A 22,819-nucleotide genomic window follows, 5' to 3' on the forward strand; every position below is an offset into this window, starting at 1 on the left:
TTCTGCACAGACTGGAGAGTAGAATAACTTAAACATCAATGCTTTAAGTATATAAACTTTGACAGATTCAACTTTCTGTGTAACAGAAAGCTGCTCACATAAGTGATTTGAAAGACAAATGTAACTGTTTAGGTTAAAATATTCATCCTGGGATTAAAGATTTTTGGATAAGCAGTGTTATGATTGCTTCAAATGGAATAAAATAAGGAAGGACTAAAATACCCTAAATGAATTAATGAAATAAAGACAGATAAAAGAAGATTTTTCTATTACTTATTTCAGGAAAAAATATAATTGCTGTATTTTAGGATTCTGGGGAAAAAAAAGAACAGAGGTTTGAAGCTGCCATTTCACTGAAAACAAAACAAAGCTTTGTGCAGACCAGCTTACCTTGTATTTTTTACATTCACCAGAATGAAACTTCATCAAATGTTCCCCAAAATATGGTTCACTAAGAAAAATAAATTAAACGTTCAGACTAAAATTTATTAATGTGAGCCACAGAAATGTTGACTATTTCTAATATATGGTTCTCACTTTCAAATAATTACGACTCTACTGGGATATTAGATGATTTATTTAAGTAGAATAACAGGACAACTAATGTAATCATACATTTAAGGTTTTTTACTATACATCAACGTGCTTAGCAGTTGAATGTCTCTGAGGAAACTCTGATTCTGTCAATCTCAAAAAGTGTCACTGGTTTCAGTGGGGCAAGATGTCACTTTTCATGTGAACCCAGAGGAATTAGCTGCAGCTATGGATCACTAGAATGGAGAGGAGTGAGAGGCTGGATGCATGGTTTAGGGAAACAGAGTGAAGGGAAATTTAATTCAGGCCATTATAACCCAAAGATCTGCACATATATTCCCAGGACTTAATTGACAGCTTTAAAATCTCCTTTATGTCCAAAACTGTAACGTTACTAAGACCTTTCTGTTACACCTCAGGAACCTGATTGTGTGTTTTCACACCTGAATTGTCTTGCCAAGATGTTGATTTCCCCCTCTTCCTTCCCTCCCCCCTCTACTGCGGGGAAGACCTGTAAAAATCACATCCGTATTAGAGTATGTTTTTACTGCAGGGTTAATTTGGGTTCTTCTACATTGGAAAACGTGTCAACATAAGTGAGAATAATCAGACTGTGAAACAGTGCTCAAGCTGTGTGTCTACACACCTTCTGTCCTTGTTTGCTTGTGAAAGTAAAATTTCTAGAGGTGTAGCACCAGAAGATGCTTTGCACTCTGAATTTTCTCGTATCTGGAGGCATGGGGAAGGTTGTCTTTTTTCTTTCTAGGCACACCAGAGGGATTGTGGAAAACATTTTGGAACTCAGGCCTTTAAGCAGATCTAGCCTGTACCCACAGTGAGGAATGCTTAGGTTAGCAGCTGGCAAATCCTGCTAACTGTAGTTTTTATCTATACAGCAGAGAATATCAGTTTAATGGACTATGTGTGCAGGTGGAACTCTGATCAGGAGCAATACTTGAATTACAATTTAAATAAAATTCACAAGGCAGACAAGGTTTAATGGGTATGTCTACACAGTACTGTCTAATGCTGCAAAGAAACATATGAATTATTTCAACCATTAAAATGAATATGACTGCATTAATATAGTTCTGATGGTCAGAGAACATTTATATCAGAACTAGAATCCTCATATCTAGAATAGGATATTTAATTTAGACACCGCATTGTGCAATAAGGGCAATCCCTACAAAGAGTAATTAGAAAATGCTTATTTTTTGTGGGGGGAAAATAAATGCTAAGTAATCTTTATTAATAATAAAAAAAGTTGGTAAACTGAGAGGATAGATGAACTGGAGAACCTTCCATTATTCTAATCATCATCTCTTAGTGACAGCTGGCCTGCTTCTCTTACTTCCTTGCATCTTGAAAAGTCACTTGCACTTCTGCAAAGAAAGCATAATGTTCTGAAAGGTAGTATTTTACATCCTCTGTGCTCAGCTGAAAATTACTTTATGGGATCTAAGGCAGTGAAGGATTGGACCCAGATGAAAGCACTAATAGTTAAGGCTCATATTTCTACATGACCTGTGATGAAAGACAAGAAGGTGCTGCATCTCCAGAGACTTTGGGGAATGTTCAAGGAGTGACATAATTAATAACTAACTGTTCAATTTGACAAAACTTAATCTCATTTTCTCAGGCTTGCATCCTACAGATTATTTATAAATTAGATTAGTGGTCATAGTAACTATTCCCCTGAGTTTGCAAAGTGAAGGGAGCCCAAAATGACTTCTACTTTTCACAGCAGGGTCAATTGAGCACATCATCCTCCTCAGCAGGATAAAATGAATACGGTGCAGCCTACTCAGGGGAAAATAAATTCTGTTCCGCACAATACTAGTAAATGAGCTGGGGAAGACTCTGTAAGTTTAAAGAGGAAAGTAGTGTCCTTTAAATCTACAGCAAAGCCATTGCACCATTTCAGCTTATGCTGAACCTCCTCTGCAGGTGACATGGCCAGTCTGACCACATGGCTGCAACACAGCATCATGCACCTCCAGCCTCTGCACATGGCCTGGGTCCTTTGCACCCTCTGCCTCACCTTTAACAGAGCATCAGCAGCCTCATGGAGCAAAGGGCTTCTCATGTCTCTTCTCAACAGAAAAGGAACAGAGACCTCTGTGCAAGTGGTTGAGATGAGATGTAAATTCTCATTCTGTTTCTATTCTAGGAAACAACAGCTGCATCATAGAGAAGCAAAGTTTCTGGAAGTTCATTTCATTGCCAAAGAGAAAAGGTGCTTGTCTTTACTTCCAGATACATATTCAGTACAGAGTCAGAAAGTTAAGCTGCAGACCAAAATTCAAAGTGAAGATAATACTTTTATCTTTAACAGGCTTGCAGAGGAATTATTTCAGGAAGAACTGAAAATATATATGCCAACAAGAATAAATTTCAAGTTACTCACATAGCTGTGACTTCTGTGACTTGTAGAAGGAAATCATAAAAGCTCCTTTTCACCACCAAATTAACAGTGGACGACTTTTTTTTAATCAGTACAGTATCACAATTTCTCAAACTCTACAATGCAATTTCTTCCTTCAGAAAAGTTCTTCAGAGGTCTTTTACAGGCATTGTATTATAACCAGGCTTCAAAGCCTGATCTGTACTGATTCATGGGACTGTTTAATCTATGATCCACAACACCCTTTGACAGGAGTCTCACAGCTCAACGACACATAATGCAAAGAGCCAAGTCCTTTCATTTATTTCACACCTAAATTTTACCAGCTTAATTTGACCCCTGTCTAAAAGTTTTTTACATTGCAAAACACTGTAAGATGGTTAACATATGGACGTTCTTAATATATTACTTCCAAAATTCAAAATTCAGAATTATTATATTTTATTTATAACAGTGTTAATATATTTATTAATAAAAGACATAATATATTTGACAATTTGTATATACGTACATATATACACATGTAGTAAAACTATATGGTTATGTGAAACACTATACAATGCTCCATACTAGGAGTATACAACACCAAGTTACATAAACAGTCAAAAAATAACATTTGATTTGTCATGATCTCTTTATCAGTTTGGTGGATTGTGTGAGATTTCCCTTTTATTTCCATTAAGTTCATAGAATAAAGGTCTTGAGAATCTAAAATTAGAATGATTGTGGCATATCAGTTTCATTCATTAAATAACTGAAAGCATATGGTTTTAGGAGATTAGGTGAAAAAACTGAAAGAATTCTTATCTACAGTTTAAAACAATCTACTTCGAAGAAATGGATGATCTGCTGGTGACTACTAAGGCTGTGTGATTTATTGATTTATTTTATCGACTTAGCAAGCAGCAGAGCAGACATGATACTTGTGACCCGATGAGAAGAAACTGAGTCTGCACAAGTGGGTCCGAGGCACCTCGCACCTCCGTCTTGCAGAAGGGGAGAGGAACAACCTGTCCCAGCTATTTACTGGGCGAAGATTTTCATACCTGCGATTCTGTAAATCACTGAGGTGGTAAATGCCGCCGCGCACCTAAATTCACGCGCTTTGAGGGGGACGATGGAGCCGGGTCCAGGAAAGCGCTCAGTCCGGGGCCAGCCCGCGCTCCCGGCCGGCACCGCGATGGATGCCGAGTGCCCGCGGCGTGCGCGTCCCCTGCCCGGGACAGCCCACGGGACAGCGGAGGGGAAGGAGGGTCAAGGGATGCCGGGGACAGGTGGAAGCGCAGCCGGAGGCGGGCGGGGAAGGGACGTTACCTGCCGACATCGAGGACGGGAAAGTTGGGCGAAGAGGAGGAGGGCGGTCAGAGCACTCCCTGCCTTTCCCCGCGTCGCCGGCCGCTCGGCCCGGGGTTGCCGGCGGTGCTCCCGCCCCGAGGCGGCGAGGGGCAATGTCCTCCCAGCCGGGGCCGCCCCCGCTCCGGCCCTACCCCTCCTCCGCCCCCCTCGCACCGCCTCCCCCCCCCGCCGGCGGAGGTGAGGCGAGGCGCAGCGCCGACTGCGGCGGCCGTGCGGGAGCGGCGGGGACCGTGCCGGCTGCATCACCGCCCAGCCCGGCGCTGGGGACAGCCATGGGGAGCAGCCGCCGCTCCAGCTGCCGCCGCGAAACTCCCCTCCGGATGTCGGCTGCGGGTGGCCTGATCTGAGCGGGAGCGGGAGGAGGGAGAGGAGGAAGGGCCGTAGCGGCGGCGGACTGTGCAAGTTGCGCTCTGCCCTTCTTCTCGCCGGCCCGTCTCCCACCCGCGGAGCAGCATGCGGACTGGCCTCCGCGCTCTCTCAGATGTGCTCCGGCTGCCGCCGCCTTCAGTGCGTCCTGCTGCTGGCAGCGCTCACCCGGGCGCTGGATGAGACGGGAGCGGGGAGATCGCTGCTGCGGTTCCGCCCGCTCCTTCATGCGGGCTTCTGCTCCGGCGGAGGTCGCACCGCCGCCGCGGAGGAGCCGGGCTGCGCTCCCGCCCCGCGCCCGCCCGCCCGGGGGGCCCGCATGGCGTGCTACCTGGTCATCAGCTCCCGGCACCTCAGCAACGGGCACTACCGCGGCATCAAAGGCGTCTTCAGGGGACCGCTCTGCAAGAAGGGCGCTCGCTCGCCGGTAACTGCCACCTCCTCGCCCCCTCCCTCACTTGCCCCCCGCACGGTAGGAGCGGTGCGGGCGGATGCCCACGCTGGGGGCGGCCGGCGCGGCTGCGGGGGGCGCGGGGCGTGGGCGCCGGCTCAGTGCCGCTCTGCGGGGCCCCGGTGTGGGCGCTGCCTCGCCGGGCGCCTCGGAAAAGTTTCTCCGTCGGCGGCCGCCTGCGAGTGGCCGCGGGGACGGGGCTGGGGGCGGTGCTGGCTCTCGGCAGTGGGGCGGGGGGGGGGTACGGCTTCGCTGGGGTTATTCGTGGGGTTATCCGCGTCTCGGGCTCGTACCCAGGAGAGGTCAATTTCTGACGCTTTGGTGAGAAGTTGGAGGCGGGTAGAGGGGAAGGCGCCGTGTCGGCTCCAGGTGTCGCGGCGGAGGAGGGAAGCGATCGTTCTCGTGGGTTCGTGTGCCAAAAAATGCACTCGCGAGTTTGTCTAAGGCGCGTTGTGAACTACCTGTCTAGACCGACGTCTAGGTAGGACACGCGGGAAGTTTGGGGCGGTCCTGCGGAGACTGCAGACCCGTCGAGCTACCCTAGACGGTGTCCGTGAGTCGCTCAAGGCGTTTCGTAGGCGAGCGGGAGTCCTGTGCTGCCGGGGCAGCGGTGCCGGGGGCAGCGCGCAGGTGCCCGGGTGGGACCGTGCCCCGCTGCCTCTGCTCCGCCGTGGCTGCGGCACCGGAACCGCCCCCGTGGCCGCCACCGAACTCTCCCTGTGCCCGGTGTCGGTGTGTGACACACGGAGGGGCACGGAGCTGCCATCCGCCGAGCCTGCCCTGCGCGGGTACCAGGGACAGCCTGAGCCCGCCGGTGGGATTCCCCGAGCATCGGCAATGCCAGGTTGTGCCCCACAATACACCTGCACCCTAAATACCTTACGGGAATGGTAAGCAGACCTTACGTCTGCTTTCTCTTTTTTGACTTCCAATGAACAAAAATGACACATATTTCACTATGCTTCCAAAATCCCTTCTGTGTTGTGCACGAGCACTCTGATAGAGCGCCTGCAAGTTCTCCCCGTGTGCTGCTGTGCCTGTCGTGTGCAGTGTAACACAACTGCAGCGCAGGTATCATCGATCAGTCATTGGCTGAGCTGCGTTTGTGGTCTTTGACCCATGGAGCTCATCCACTTTCCACCTCTGTGTGTGGAGCCCCCTGAAATGCAGGCAGCATTTACTGAGATCTCTGTTTGAAATTAGGTCAAATGGAAAAAAGATCTCAAAGATGTAAAATGGGAACAAGCTTGATTGTAAATACTTCTGATTTAGTATAATTCAAACAACTGATATTCAAGTTGAGTAGTATCAGAAGCCTGGGAAGATACTATCCTCTGAATATTATGTTCCAAATCCTTCACTTTCCAATTTCTTTCCCTTTATAACTGCCTAGTGAGTATGCACACACCACTCCTCTCCATCTAAATACTTCATGAAATAAATTTGTCTGACTCCCCTAACAAGTCATCATTTTAAACACAGGTACACTAACAAATAGTCATAGTCCTGCTACTGGGTGGGAGCAATTTTTGTTAATATGTAAGTAACAGAAGAAGGCAAATGAAAATTCATGTTCCTTATTCTGTAAAGGTGTATTTTTTTAAAGGATTTTGTTTTACATTGAACCGTCTTAGTCTTAAGCCAACCATCTAGGGTTTAGTAGAAAAGGGAAAAAGCTATGAAGTTGAAAATTAATCTCAAGTCTCTTTCACTGTATAGAAATGCTCTTTCATGTGATTTTTCCAAAGTTTGAAAAAAGTAGCAAGGAGACTTTGTATTACTTTTCACTAAGACAGAACATCTTGTTTCCTAAATTTGTATCAGCAGGAGTTGCTGTTTTATATATTTTGGGGATATTTCCACAGAAAGGACTGAATTTTAGCAATCTTTAGCTTTCATTCTGAATTCTTGAGGGAAAAATTTATTTCTTTACATATATTTTTTTAAAATTTTTTCTTTGTTTTCTTCTGCTTTTTTTTGGGGGGGCAACTCTTTGAAGCTAGTCAGGCTTTTGAGGTCATAGGCTAAGCCCTTTGGAGAGGGAGTGTTGGACAGCTCATGAGTGCATGATAAAGTTTTATTAATTCTGGGTAATTGTAGCTCTGTAACTTTTTCATGTGTTTGATATTTTGAAATTAATATTGGTTTATATAGGCTATTTTCATATTTTGATACAGAAGTTCAGATTTTAGGAGATAAATAAAGGATGCTCAGTTTCACAGAGAGTAATAGTTTGCTATTAAATACTGGCAAAGCAGTGAGTAATCTGCATGTGCCTACAAATTTATACCTTTCCGGACCATATGCCTCTTCCTTATCAGTGTGCATAAAGTTGGTAACAGTGGATAGCAAAAAACACCACCGGGATACATTTTTCATTATGGGTGTGGGAGTAATACATATTGAGATTTAGTATTGACTGAGGTAGTAAAATTGTTTTAACCATGAAAAAATGCCCCACACAATGCAAACAAACTCTCCAACTATTGAGTTAAACTTGGGACCTCTTCCTTAAGAAGGAAGTCTTAGGCAAGTGGCATTTATTTGTATTCCATGTGCTGTGCTTTTATTCAATCCCTCCTGATTATAACTTTGAAAGATACAAGTTATGTTGTGCAGTCATTTTTAAAATGTTGAATTGGAAGCAGCCTTGAAGATTTGATTTTATCATTTGTAGCATTAAACAGTCTTCTGTTTGTACACTATGAGTGATCTTATGCATGAGTCTATGTAGCCTTTAATGGATAATATGTACCTTTCTCTATTTAAAGTGTTCTGTATTAACAGACCATGAAATGTCAGTAGACTTAAGGCTATGCTTTAAGAAATGAGAACAGTGGTGAATATTTTAAATACCTTTATCAAATTTCATGGTTTTATGAACAAGGATTTTTTCAGTCTTGGTGTTTATGTAGTATTTATTTAGCATACTTTGCTATTATTGTACCAGAAACAATTCTGGTCCTTCTTCCTGGTAAGAGAGACCTTTAGCTGTAGCAGTTTGAATGACAACAAGATATATAGAACTACAAGGATAACACACTTTGGGTATGTAATCAATTTGTTGTGATGTTGTCATCAAATCCTTTAAAAATTTACCCTTGCCTTTGCCCACTTTTACATATTGGAGAAGGGACTAGCTGTGAATATCATGAATTTTGTAGTGATGAATTCAGAAAGAGTGGAATTAGAAGCAGTCACCAGTAAATCCTTTATCAGTGGAGTCTGATGGAGTTACATGGGGAAGGAAATGCTGAGTTTGAACATGAGGCCAACATTACTAAGGATAATGGACAGTAAGCCAATGAAAGAAGCTGCTCATTTTAAAGCACAGCTGATTCTGTGCTTTAAGCTTTTATATTTTATGTGAAAAGTTATATTCAGGAGCATATTATGAGCAAATTTTCTGTCTCTGAAAATTCCTGTTTAAGGAAATTCATTATGATACAGAGATATTACTTACACTTCAGAGTGATGATAGGATATTTGAGTCCTGAATAGATTACACTGATCAGTGTACTGGTTTTACTTTTTGAAGTCAGGATAGATAATGCTGTCACACTTTTACTGCCGTGCTTCACAAGCGTGGCAAAGCTGGCACTGAAAAGGACTTGCCTGCAAAACTTTTAAAGGAACTTCCAGGATGCAGCAGAAAATGGTACTGGGAATTCAGCAGATGGCCCCCTTGCTTCTGAATCATTTCTAAGCCAAGGATGTTATTAGGGTACACTGTTCTTCCTGTGGCTTTTTAAGATAAGATATAAACAAAGTCTCGTTTGCTACTCAGTATTTAAAGATCCCTTTGTATTTTGAAGGAAATAGAAGGCTCAGAAGACCCAGTGCCTTAGCCAATTTCTGACTTGGCTAATTATTTTTCTTCCGTTGTTCCCTGCAGCTTCAGCTGAATACAGTATTTTTCATGTACTTCTCTAAGCTGTTTTGAAATAAAGCTGTCAAGCAGCTGCTCCATTGCAATTGGTGCTTGCCTGAGTTCTTTGGGTTTTGGGGGGCAGGAAAGGCTTTTCTGTTACACAGAGTTACCTTTAAAAAAGCGCAGCTCTCACCCCATGCCCAGAGGCTGCTCCAGCAGTTCTAATTAAGTACATTGCAGGTACTTGGAAATAATGATGCTTTAGTTGATACTGAGCCATAAAGCAAATGTAACCAGGACTGAGTAGCACCTTAGCACTCTCTGAAGCAGACAACAACACAAGGTACTTGGAAACTTTGAAAACGTAAGTGAGCCTGAGGACTGAATGACTGTAAATAGAGAACAGGAGGGACATGGCATGGGCAGCTGTCTCTGCCTGCCTGAGCTCAATGCTAGGAACACAGGCATAACCAAGTCTGCCACAAAGGGACAGTATTGTGTTTGCCACCAGCCAGTGGCAAACACGTGCCAGGCACAGTTGTCAGAAAGCAATTTAAAGGCTAGACATGGTGCATGTGTACCATGTGAAATATGGCTTAGGTGACAGCAGGTTAAAGGAGGAGCCACCAGATACCTGGGTCATTACTGTAAGACCAAACAACTTGTGCATTTCTGACTGCATCCTTTAGCACTGTGACTGCACTCTCAACAGCTCTGAAAGCAGACAGGAAGGATATGCTGCAGCATTACTAGGAAAATGCATGAAAAGTAAAATTTAAGTTAGGAAATAGAGTCTAAAGGGGCTGATAATAAATCAACAACTCTAATAAATAATCCTACAAAAGGAAAGGGGGGAAAAACCCCAACTGCACTAACAACATTATGTGGAAAGTAAAAAAAGGGAGAAATCGTAAAGAAGATGGAAAATTGTACTTTCACTTTTCTGTGCCAAAAGCCTCTGGCAGCTGCCTCCAGCAGCAGTGGCTGCCTGCCAGGGGGGATTCTGTGCACTCTTCTGAAGGCTTGGAGCTGGCTTACAGAGGTATCTGCCTTACACAAACCAGGGGCAGGCACTCCTGCTAACTGTTTCTGATCTCATTGATTCCTGGCACTTTGTGTCCCAGAGTGGGCTGAGTGTGTTTCCTACCCGCCCTCCTGCCTCCACTGTGCTGGAGAATATGAGCATTCCTGCAGCCCACACTCCACCTTACACTGACCTTATTTCCTGATTTCATGGTTCCTATTATGGTGCTTTTTTTTGAGCAATTCTGCAACATGTCAGAGGCAGAAAGAACTTTCAGAAAATGGGAATGTGCTTTGTGCCACATGTAGTCTTGCTGCTCATGCCTTGTATTAAACCTAGTTTTTGTGGAATCTATCACTTCTGAGAAATTTTGATTCTAATTCAGTGAGTGGGTAGCACTTTGTACATATCATTGCAATTAAATTCAATCATCTTCAACCAATTTCCGCTGGGGCCATTTCCTTCACCCACAATTAGCAATAATGTTAAACAGGTGCTTTATGTCTGACAGCACCTTTCCAGCAGTCTAATATTTTTATTGGTCCCTCAGTTGAGTTTGTAAACCCAGATCAGTTTCTCTGTTATTTTGCATTTGGCAATTCCTGTTTGTCCATTAGTTCCAGAATTATTGCCATTACATCCATTTACATTCTCACTTTCAGTTCATATGCATTTTACTCACCCAGAGCTGTTTAGTGAGTTTTCTTATTTTATTTATTTATTTTAACTCTGAATTGTGTACAAATTTGAAAGTGAATGTAGAGACCTAGTGATTGTGAAACAGGCGCTCCCTTGGATGGTGGTTTGGGCTAGCCAGGCTCTAAGCATTAAGGGCTGTTCCTCTGCCTGTTCAGCCCTGTTTTCTGGACTCTTGCCCATGTGTGCTGTCCATGGTATGCACTTGCCTGGCTTTGCTGGGGAGGATGCTCCAGTTCCTTCCTCTGTCTAAATGTATGCTTTGTTTTGACCAGTTTACAACTAAATAAACTGAGAATCTTCATTTGTGCAAATGCTTGCATGTGAGATTAGATTCCGTGAAAACAGTGGTAAAAAAAATTTCATCATCTGAATCTACTTATTCTCTACCAAAGTTTTGCAAAAGTCTCCTGTAAAAAGCACCTAAACAGAGAAAAAAAGGAAAGCTTTTAAAGGCTGGACAGAATGTAGGCACTTCTCCCTACTTGAGTTTTTCTGGTGGACTGTATTGCCTTGGGCTGCAAGGCTTGGGGCTTTTTAGTTTGGGCATTTTTTTGTGTGTGTGTGTGTTGTTTTTCTGTGTTGTTTTTTTTTTTTTGGTTGATTTTTTTGTTGCTGTTTTTGTGGTGCTTTTTGTTTTGTTTTACTTTTTGTTTGCTTTTTGTTTTTGTGTCTTTTGTTTGGTTGGTTTGGTTTGGGTTGGTTTTTTTGTTTGTTTTGCTTTGTTTTTGTTTTTTTGTTTTGCTTTTTTTCTTTTTGCATTTAACATGAAGAAACTCTGATAAGTCTTTTTATTATGTCACAACTGATCACTTTAGAAGACTCAATCATTACCTGCAAAGTTAATTTTACTCACTTCTCCTAGGGAATATGTTGACTTTTCTGTGGGAAAAAAAAAGACATTCAAAATGTTTTTATCTGCATGTTGAAGTGCTTTAATTTTAAAATCCCAATGTGCTATACTGTGAAATGTTTAATTTTGCTACTTTATGTGTCTATCCATGAAAAACAGTGTATCACATTTGTTACAAAACACAGCAGAAGCTGTAGACCCTCTTTTAGAGTTCAAGAGTTAGGATCTCACTATCTAAGTTTTGCACACCTACCATGGTAAAAAAAAATGGATTAGGAATAATTTACATAAAAGGCCAAATTAAATTTATTACAACATTAAGTTAATGTTAAAAAGAAGCACAGATTCATGCATGCACTTGCAGGAACCAGAATTCCCAACATAACATGCAGCACTATTAAAATCCAGTTTGAACCTCCCAAGAATTAAGCAGTGCTCACTGGAGAATTAGCTATTTTGTAAACATATGTGCATGCAGCAGTCTATGCATATAAACATATCTGAATAGCAATAAGAAAACCTTTAAAAGAATGTTTTAGCATCCACACTGACAGTTGTAAGCACTGTTTTTTGAAGATTCAAACTGCTCTGCTCTTAGCCTTTGAACCTTCCAAACTCTGAATGAAGAGTACTAAAATGATTTGATTTATGTTGATAATCTGCATAGGTGATATGGCTACTGCAATATTAAAGCCAGATATCTAAAATTCAGTCCTGGATTTCTGTATTTTGTGTGGGCACACATTACTGCTTGTCTTGTACCATAAACAGCAGGGCTCAAGTATCAGGATTAGTCATGGGGTAGGTACACATACGTGAAGATGCTCTTCACTGTGCAGAACATATTGTTCTGTGCCCAGTCGTAAGGCACTTTAATGACAGGTTTTCCTTTTTTCTTTTTTCTTTTTTCTTTTTTCTTTTTTCTTTTTTCTTTTTTCTTTTTTCTTTTTTTTAAATACTAGACTAAATTTATGTGCATACTAGATAAGATGTAAACATCATCAAAATTTTGTCCCAGTTTCATCGTTATGCATAATGATAATTGGCAAGATGGTTCAAGTAAAGAAATAGAACTATAGCTGGGGGATTGCATGCAGTGCTGAAACAATTCATACATTAATCAACTCTAGTTGATATCAATTTTTCAATTGATGTTTTCCCTGGAACATATTCTAAAACAGATTTAGTGCTTTTGTGTCAACAGAAATATTCTATCAATATTCTGCTCAAACTGAACTGGAGAGCTGTATTTGGTGTCTTTGAGAATATTCTCAGTTGTAATCAGCTGTAAATCTGCAGCCTTCATTTCCAACTTAGACTGCAACATGTGAGGAAGGCTTGAGAAACTAGATTGGGAAATGTAAGAAGAGAATTCCCTAAAATACACCCTTTGATAGCAAAATATTTTCTAGATTATATTTTGGGTTTAAAATTATAAATGAAATCTGTATGGATATTATGATCAGAGGGTCTGCTAGAAATGCAAATTCTAATAATTATTAAGGTGTTCTAAGTATTTTTTTCAAAGAAAAGTTTTCATATTCAGATATTTATAGCTCTAATTTCATTAGCTTTATGGGTTCCAGAAGTAACCAGTACAAGTTGTTCATCTAAACCAATCTTCATTTTTCTGTGGTAATCATCACATTTTCAGTTTAAGTATGACTTCTGTGAGGTGTGTAAGCTCTGACCATGGATTTTACTGGGAGGCCCAAGAAGAAGCAGACTGTGTATATTTATGCCACCCTTTGTTAGACACTAAAAAACCCAGTTATGATCTTGATGTATTGAGCCTACCCTTGAGCAGCCTTTGATTGCAAGAGGCCTCTGGTGAGGCATTGCAGGTAGACAGAGAATGACTCTGCAGGGTTCTTGCTTGGTTGCTTGGTGAATGTTGGGTCCGAATGCTGGCTGAGCCGAGTGGTCCATGGACTGGCTGATAACAAGGATTCCTCAGCCTGGGAAAGGCTCTGCTGACTTCCAGATGCTGCACTGATGGCTGCTCTGTGCTGGGAGGAATTACGGTGTAGGAACACAATATCCAGGGTTCCCACAACCCGCGTGGCCGTGCCAAACAGCAGCTGAGGCATGGAGGTGTCCCAGCACAGGGAGGGGCTGCCTGGTCTGATGGACACAGACCAGAATCTGTCCCACAGCTACTGAGCACTAGTTCAGCAAAAGAAACTAAAAAACGTCATCGTGTAGGTCCCCAGAGGGAACAAACTCACAAGGTGATGTGCATGCAAGTAGTTTGTGTGTACCAAATAATAAATAAAAATCCCATAAATGTCACCGAGTACATATGCAGCTTCTCCAAGCTGTCTGAATGCTTAACTGCTGCCCTTACAAAGCTGTACTACTGCTCTCCCTGTATAGAAGTCCAAGGCTGCTTTGTTGTATACATCTACAGGATGGACACTGGCATTTTTTCCCTGTTGTAATGTTTCAATATACACTTACTTCACTTTAAAGATGCCAAAACCCATATGAAAAAATAGTTTAGTCAGACAAATGAAGAAAAATCAGGTTGGTACTACATGCAAAGATTTCAGTTTTCATTTGAATGATAAATGCATCCTTGGCTATTAAATACAGAAAAGAGGCAATATAAGGAGAGGCAATGTTGGAGACACTGCTTATTCACAAATAAGCATCACTTTTAAAAAGCTCTTTTTCTGGGAATGAGTGATAAATTTTTGTGATGAATAATAATGGAAAAATCAGATTTGTGTTCTTTAATGTAGATGTATTCGTATCCTATAAACCAAAAATTACATTGAAATAAGTATTGAACATATAAACTTGCTGATTTTATACTTTGTTCATCTTCTGCTGAAGACCTATTTATAACCAGTGTATTCTATACCATGTGCAACAGGAGATTCTTATTATGTATATATACTGCCCAATAGATATGCTTTATTGCTTAGTATTATAATAAGCATCTTTTATAAGTTAAACTTCAAAAATACAGATCTAATATTGTGGTTATTTATCTCAAAAGTAAACCCTTCCCAAAAAAATGAATAAAAAAAGGCCTTCAAATTTATTCCCTAGTGTCCGGTTTATCTCGGCTGTTTGAGGGGCCTGGAAGGCCCGGGGGTGGCCTTGGGGCAGCCCGCGTGTCGAAGGACGAGAAGAGGCTTCAGTTCTTCTTTCTGGTTTTATGTTTATTAATTGTTTATCTAAAAGATGTTCTTTCAGCCTAACAAAGATCCGCTCAGCAGTCAGCCATGGGCACACTGTCTCTGCCCTCCGGGGCAGGCACCTATCTTTATACCCATTGTGACGTGTACAATATTTATCATTTTTCCCCAATACCATCTATTCTTATAACTCGGTGTACTCTTAGTAATAACCAATCCAAAAATGCCACCGTGGCCAAAGAAGATGGAGGAGAGGAGGAAGAAGAAGAAGGACAGGACACACCCCAATTCCTCCATCTTACTCCTCTAAACCCCCCTGTACATAAATCCTAAACCCTGTGTCTCACTCTCTAATTAACTGATCCCTTCACCATTCACCCTGTGAAGCCCTCATCCTTGTCGTCTCCTGTGTAGGGTTAAAGTCCAGCTACCAGACACTTCTGGCAACCTCCCGAGCCCCCCCAAGGGTCTCGGAGGCTCAGCATCTCAGGACTGAGATCTTGAGATCCGACACCCTAGAGGACATGTCTTATTTGAAAATGATAACACTTGGTGGATAAAGGTATGCCTTTCATTTTGGCTTCATTAATAAATCTGTGCACTGGGCTTTTTATTATATAACGAAGATATGATGACTTGAAATAGAAGGTTGTATCCATATGCCATGTTATTGCTTTTAATGGGGAAAGAATAATAGAGAAAATACATTCATTGAGTTCTTTTTTTTTTTTTTTTTTGACAGCTATCTGCTGTTTATATTGTTATTTCTTCACCTTACAGAATCACTGAGGTTTCAGGTGATTGAATTTAATTTCTGTGGGCTGTGGAATCAGCCTTTAAATATTTATGTTGATTTGCATATATGACAGCTTTCATCAGTCAAGACCATTATAAACAGCAAATTGGAAGAAGTTAGAAAATTCCTTTCCTTGAAAGGGATTTAAACAAGTTTACAGAATGACTTAACAGAGCTGGCATAATCTTCACAGTCAATAAAGACCAAAGGCAGAAATATGTGCTTAAAATCTACAGAAGAAATGTTTTGTTTCCACTGTGTGTTCTCAAAGACTTGCTTTTTAAGCTACAGCAAATGAGGATTACTGATTATGTACACTTAGAAATATTTCAGTGGATAAACAGTTTTCAAGGCCTTTCTTTTTAAATCTGAAGTTCATCTGTAAACTTCAGTAATAAGGACATTGAACACCTTTTCTCTCTCCGGAAATACAGTTCCTGATCCCAAATATTTCCCAAAACATGTCTTGTAGTAATATTTTTCCCTGATGTTCTGACTAGCACTGTTTGAAGAAGAAACTTATGATTCAAGAAGTGCTTGAAATATATAATTTATAAAACTATTTTAACTGCTGTGATTTATTACTGTACCAGGCAGTAAACTTCAATTAAAAAAAAAAAAGAAAAAAAATCCCAAACTCAACGACCCCAAGCTACCCCAAACTATGCCCCCAAGCATAGCAAAATAATCATCATGTGAGATCACCATGAACTGATGAATTACTGACAGCCTTTCTTCCTATGTCTGCTCAGGTAAAGTTCAGATCTTGACCTTCTGCTCGCCTGGGAGCCATTAAGAAATCCTAACGAGCTTCCTGATGGCCTTTTAAGAGTAATAACTGATTAAGTAATTGTAGCACCTTATGCTGAAGTGTTTTAAATACTCAAAGACTTCTGAGGCTCTTCCTACAGAAAAAGGCATGTCTGCTCAAGTTATATGATTAGAAAGAAAATGTTCCTTTTTATCATTGTAAAAGTACTTCTCTATGTTTATTCCTCTAACCTCTGGCTAATAAGGATGGTGACTGCAGGCATTAGACATCAGACAGCCTTAAAAAGATTGATGCTCCTGATTACAGTATACTATAGGATAAATTGTAGGGTTCAAGTCTCTCACAGAGTTAAAAAGGATATGTGATATCTGAAGGAGCATAAAGGTGTCAATTTTCTACTTGATGGTACTAATATATTTTGATAAGATCTGCATATTAAGAACGAGCCCTCAAATACAGTGATTTAGTGCTGCAGTTGTGCAGTGAGGAGAACAAACAACAAAAATGTGGATCCTTGCCTCTGCTCTGAAGGACAGTGAACAAAGACCCATGGGCGCTACAGCTGGCAGGCGGGGAGAGAGAGGACTGCTTTCAGAAGTGACTGGTGAGAGGAATGAACAGGGATAGTAAATGTGAACAGGGAGGTTAATTGCAAAGTAAATGAGTTTGCTACAGAAAGCACTGAGGCTCAGATCCTCAAAGGCAGTGTGTGTGCATTAGTAAACAGCACCAGGGACTGTGCCAGGCATTGGAGCTTAATCAGCTAAACAATGGAATTGTGAGTGTTGCTTCCAGTATGTTTGTGCTGTTCAACAAGTAGCACTGCCCCAAACATTTCCTGGAGAGAATTTGGGAGCTAGGGTAGGGCAGAAACATTGAAATTGATGCAGTTTCAACTCCAAGAGACTTTAACAGCACTGATGAGCCGCTCAGTGACAGGTAAAAGCCTCCTTTTTTTTAACTGGCTTTGAAATCGTACCCGTGTATGGAACTGCGAGCCAGCTCTAGGGCAAACCTCTCAGACATTGTTGTTCCCAAAACTGTAACTGTGCATTGAGAAAATGGTGGGTGTCATAAGTCAAAATTTTGTTGGGAAGCATTATGAAAAAATCAGAATTGATGGCACCACTAGTGCTTGAGCCTATGTCCATGTTCAGTTACCGGACTAAGTGCAGCCTGGGCTCCAGCTCCATCAAGCTTTGCAGAAAATAGGACAGTGTCCTGGGGTGTTGGGACTTCTGAGGATTGAAGGGTAGCAGCTGGATCTCCTGACAGCACTCTGGTGGTTGGATCAGATGAAGCAGGTGGATTTCCTCACAAATCCCATTACAAATCTGTGCTGTGCTCCTGACAGGAGCAGTCCCAGTAAATGTGATGTGCATATGCTGACTGGAGGAGAGAAAGTTCAGCTTCACCATTCAGGCAGCAAACTTCAAAGACAAAGAGCACATGAGAGAGTATTGGTGAATCATAATGAGCTTCTTGGAGTATTTTTTGTAGTTTCTTCAAGAATTCTTAAAATTCACAGAAAGCAGACATGCGTAGCGACTGTTCAGGGTAGAATTTTAGCTGGTGTAAATCAATGTGTTAAATTGATTACATTTTCTAAGGCTGTTTTATGCCAGCAGGATTTGGTCCTGAGATTGTATTTAGATTTTGTTTAGTAAGTAATGTGGCTAAAGTTAGTGAATACTAGTTGCTAGGACCTCCAGGGCAGAAGCATCACTGTGATTCAGTCACAGAATTTCAAGTAGAAGGAAAATGCAACTGTGCTCCAAACATAAAACCTTGTATATTTTTGCTGGACTCTATAAGTGATGTCTTTTCTGTATTACTGAAACACAAACAATGTTGATTAAATACAAACCATACTGCTGTTGCAAAGGAATTTAAGCAGTTAATATAACACCTTTCTCTTTATGGAGCACATCTTTGATTTGCACACTTCCCTGAGATAATACAGTTTTGATTCAGAACTTGCTGCCACATTCCTTATCCTTATAGCAGGTAGGTGTTAATTCAGAAGGACAATTATGTGTTATTCACTGTGGGATGATGGTGTTACACTAGATATTTTAGAGGCTCATCATAGTAACATTGGGGCCACTTAATTGTAGGTTCCAGATTTCTGGTTGAAATAAACCAGATCTTAGTAAAATACACACAAAAATCACTTTTTATCTTTGCAGAAGAAAAAAAGCTCCTCAGAAATCTGTTGCAACTTTTTCTGGATTACAGATGTGGAGCAGTGCATTCTTGAAATGTGAATTAGTGATCACACTTTATATCTCAACAAATATTAATCCTTATCTAGTATCATCTTAATTCCTTAATATTAAACTAATATCCAATTCTCTGCAGACAATTTTTGTGTCTGAGTGACTAGGCTAGTTACCCAGTTAACCTCAGCTGTTGGCTTAGTGAAGTGATTAGTTTCTTATGAAGGACAATGTCATTTTCAGGTTTCATTTGAAATGTAATGCACCATCCTTTATTAATATAAAATGGATTTTCTCAATTTGTATGTTTAGCTGGCCTGTTATGGATTGCTGTTTGTTTATTTCCTTTAATTACAGTGTTGCAATGCTGTTAATTTCCTCCAACAGTCATTATCTGAAAGGCTGCTTGAGGAAGAATCCTGCTCTTTAATGGCTTCAGTGGGATCCTATTCTTTGATAAAACAGGAGGGCTGACATTTATTTCCACATAAGATGTGTTTCTTCACAGGACTAGAGAGTCCCTGTGCTGTTTCAGTCCTGCAGGTGAGTGCACAGGAGGAATGCTGTGGGAATCTCTGTGACTGCAGGGTGCTGGGAAGCTTTTGAGCTTGGTGCTTTGCTGGACAACAGGGATTCACCTTTGGAGGTCTTACTGCTGTCATGTTATTGATGGCACCATTCAGCCAGTGAGAGACCGAGATGTCTTGGTCTACTACCTGAAGGTGGTAAATATTTCCATGGTGATTCCAAGTCCACGGAAATGACATCTGTGGGTATGCCAGAGGGCTTGTGAGACTGCTTCAGCTTCTCCAGCGGGGGTGGATTTATATGGTGACTTTCTGCTGGCCCATTTCTTGGTACATCTTCTAGCAGAGTTACACACATGCACTGTGGTACTGAAAAAGCAGTGATCTGTCCAAAAGTGCAGGAGGAAACCAGCACGAGAATAATGAGGATGGAATGGTGAAGGGCTGGGATACTCATCCTGCCAGAGATGCACTTGGAGTTAATCATGGTTCAGCAGCCAGGAGGTGATGTGAAGAAGAGCCTGGGGAAGGAAAAAAAAGGGGGAAGCAAAATATGAGGAAACATACTTCTTTTTTTCCATTGGTTTAGTTTTCATAATGCTAGCAAGCTAGCAAAGTAGAATACCAAAAGGTATTCCTACATGGTGAAAGGTCTGCACCATGATAGCAGATCTAAAATAATTGACACAAAGAAGTAAAAGCTTTGGAAAGCAGAATTTTGGCAATTTTGAATGAGGATATTTTTGCTCTCCCTGTAGCTGGTTAATGAATTAGTCCACAACTGCAGCTGGAAATCAAGTCAGCTCTTTCACTGTGATATTTAGCCTTCTGGCACTGGTTTAATCCCACCCCCAAAGCAACGGAAACACAGCTACAGATTACATAGGATTTTAGTTAATTTAGGTGTACTTACTCTCTGTGTGTGTATAGGTTACAGGCAATGTGATGGAGGTAGGGCTGGTTTTAGTGTGCATATGGGTGAACTGCCTCCCCAGTGTGACAGCAATTCCAGTGTTTTTATCAGTGTGTGTAAACTATAAACTGTTGCTCTTTTATCCCTGTGAGTGTGTTTATCACAAACTACAGGATGAAAAAATGCAGCTTTTGTCAGGGAAATAAAGAAGAGCTCCCCTCTTCAGGTATGATGCTGAGAATGGTTTTGAGTAAAGGAAAGAATGAATCAATATCTTTTCTAGTTGCAGGACCACACCTTTTCATGGCAGGTACATCCCTAGGAGTGTGGTTTTTAGGCAGGCATGTGCAATAATTTATGTCTGAGCCATTAGTTAATATTGGCAAAGTGTCACAGGTGCTCAAGTGCAGATGGCACGCTGGGGACAAGAAGGCAGCAGCAGGTCGCTGCTTCATCCCTGCACCAAGGGCTGGCATTTTGCACAGCTAGGGGTCAGAAAGGTACATTATTTACCCTGTGACCAGTGCAGGAACGAATCTGTGCTTCTCTGAGCTCTGTCAAGGAGTTTTACTGAGTTTGACTTTCATTATTTTCAGCAAAATCTCTTGGAAAAAAAATGTTTATAGAGAATCCTGGCTCCCATGCAATTACTCTGCCATATGCAGTGGCACATCTTACTCATTCTGTGAACGTTTTATGCTCCCAAGAGGATTTAAGAGTAAATACAATCACAAGTAAAAACTTAAAATGCCAAATTAATTTTGTATTAAACACACAGAGTGATGGATAATGTCAGTTCAGGGCTTGATCCTGCATATGTTGAAGTTGAGAAGATTTCTTGGTGTTATTTTGGTTTATGATTGGCACATAAAGGTCTTGTTTTTTTTTCTAGTTGTATAAACTCCGTGTTATTAAATAAATATAGGCATAGCATATTAACAAAAAAACAATGGCAAATGAGGAATGCTTCTGTAAATATGTATTATAGAGGAATGTAATACAAAATTTGCCACAGCATTTTTTGCTTTCATGGAGAAAAAAATACATTTGCAATTCTATAATTATGTTCTGAAACAGAAATTCAGTCAGATTACTTTTGGGTCATTATATTATCTGTGTTAGAAAGTAGCAGTTGGGGATTACTCAGTTTCTATGAGACTTGGCTTAACAGCAAACAAGGTTAACATAAGTGGTTGTATAGCTGAGTTAATTTTAAATGATCTTTTGGGCTGAGATATTAAGGCTGAAATGCTTTAAAGGAAACTAAATGGGGCTTGTGTTTTGAATGTGATCTGATGTATAATTAAATTTCTCCTACAGAAAGGTTAGAAGCTGTAATCCAGTGCTCAGAATCAACAGCAGAACTCTGTCTTTTTATATTTAGAAATGTATAAAATTTAATACAACTTGATTTCAAAGATTTACACACATGTAAATGTGAAAGTATTGAAGGTACTGTATTTAAAACATGGAAAATTTGGGATTATGCAGGACATTGTAAATGATGTGAGTTTTTAATCTGGATGGTTGGGCTATTAAAGAGAGTGTGTTTAGGCAGTTGGTATTGTTAGCACACCAAACATTATCCATATGAGTTCTTTTAAAGACTGCTGTACCTTTGCTAATATCTTGTCATTTTTGAAAACTGAACAAACTTAACACACTGCAGAGGCTGGTTAATTGATTTATTGAGAGTTTTTGTGACCGATAACTGACTATTTCTCTGTATCCTTAATAAAGAGATTTTTGTAACTACTTTTTTTGTTCCTTTTTTGTTCTCTCAAAAGAAGGAAGTCTTAAAATGATGGCAGTTTTAGCTCAAAATTTAGGCCAGCTTCTTTTGGCTGATTGTTGAAATGGGGTTGCTGTGTTCTCATGAAGAGAGAACAATGTCTTTTTCACATGTACACTTCCCATTCTAAGTCATCTTGACTTAAAGTTGCTGAATGTTCTATGGCAGAAAGAGCTTTGAACGAAATTTGATTTTAGCTTTCCTTACTGCAGCCTGAGGATAGGAGTAGGACATGTAGTGTTTTCACAAAATATGAGAAATCTTGTGGACATCTGGCCACCTTCCTTTCCCTCTGTATTTACGCAATCATACGGTCAAAATACATTCAGCAAGCATGGAAAAGGGAAAGTCAGAAGAAAAGGGAAGTTCCAATGAGTGCTGTATGAAGGAATTGTGTCCATATGTCCTGGAAGCTTCCTGGGAAGCTCCAATGTGCTTTGCTCCTAGTGCTTGCTGTGTGCTGGGTCGGTGCAGAGTGTGCACCCACAGCCAGCGACTGACAGAGGAGGGCCAAGAGCAGAAAAGGAAAGGAAAGGAAGGTGCAAGGAGGCTAAGATGACCAAGTTCTCTTCCCAAGAGCACCTGTGCAGACAGGACTGCAGGATGCAGCAGCTGCAGTGGCTGGGAAGCTCCTCCATTCATCTTGAGGGGAAGCAAGAGGCAAATGGAGGGGCCTGGTAATGAACTGCTCCCTGTTAATGAACTGCCTGCAGAAAGCAAAGGGACACTGTGCATGTAAGCACTTAACATGATCCAGTTTCTAGGCCACAATATCTAAACACTGCTGATGTCTTTACAAGATATAAAAATAGAGTAAAGTACATTTTCACTAAAGCTAGAGAAGAAGTGATCTAGCATTCTCCTGATAAAATATGATACTGTTACTGGAGAGGGAAGAAATGTGTGTGGGGAAATTAATGTTTAAATTAAAAATGTATATTACATTTCTATACATTCATTTTATGTTAATATTAACAAGACTAAAAATTTATCACATTAATATTATGAGAGCAGTGTCAGTAATTTTTGCCTGGGTCCAGTGGTAGCATTATCTGTACTCCACTTGACACATCTTGCCTTGGAAAATTTTAATGAG

The 22,819-nt window shown here is 41.0% G+C and overlaps 1 protein-coding gene across 2 annotated transcripts in view; it reads left to right on the forward strand.

Moving 5' to 3' along the window:
• The first annotated feature begins 4,777 nt into the window (after positions 1-4,777).
• The window catches only part of ZNF804B (zinc finger protein 804B), a 223,370-nt gene continuing 205,328 nt past the window's right edge, over positions 4,778-22,819 (forward strand). Inside the window, exon 1 of one of the 2 annotated variants that reach the window (XM_014270355.2) lies at positions 4,778-5,135. In XM_014270355.2, the coding sequence (XP_014125830.2) occupies positions 4,779-5,135 (357 nt within the window). In that variant the 5' untranslated portion in view covers position 4,778. The remainder of the gene's footprint in view (positions 5,136-22,819) is intronic. The other variant, XM_005480272.3, reaches the window with a different exon arrangement.

This window comes from Zonotrichia albicollis, chromosome 1 (genome assembly GCF_047830755.1).
Source record: "Zonotrichia albicollis isolate bZonAlb1 chromosome 1, bZonAlb1.hap1, whole genome shotgun sequence".
NCBI classification, from domain to species: domain Eukaryota; kingdom Metazoa; phylum Chordata; class Aves; order Passeriformes; family Passerellidae; genus Zonotrichia; species Zonotrichia albicollis.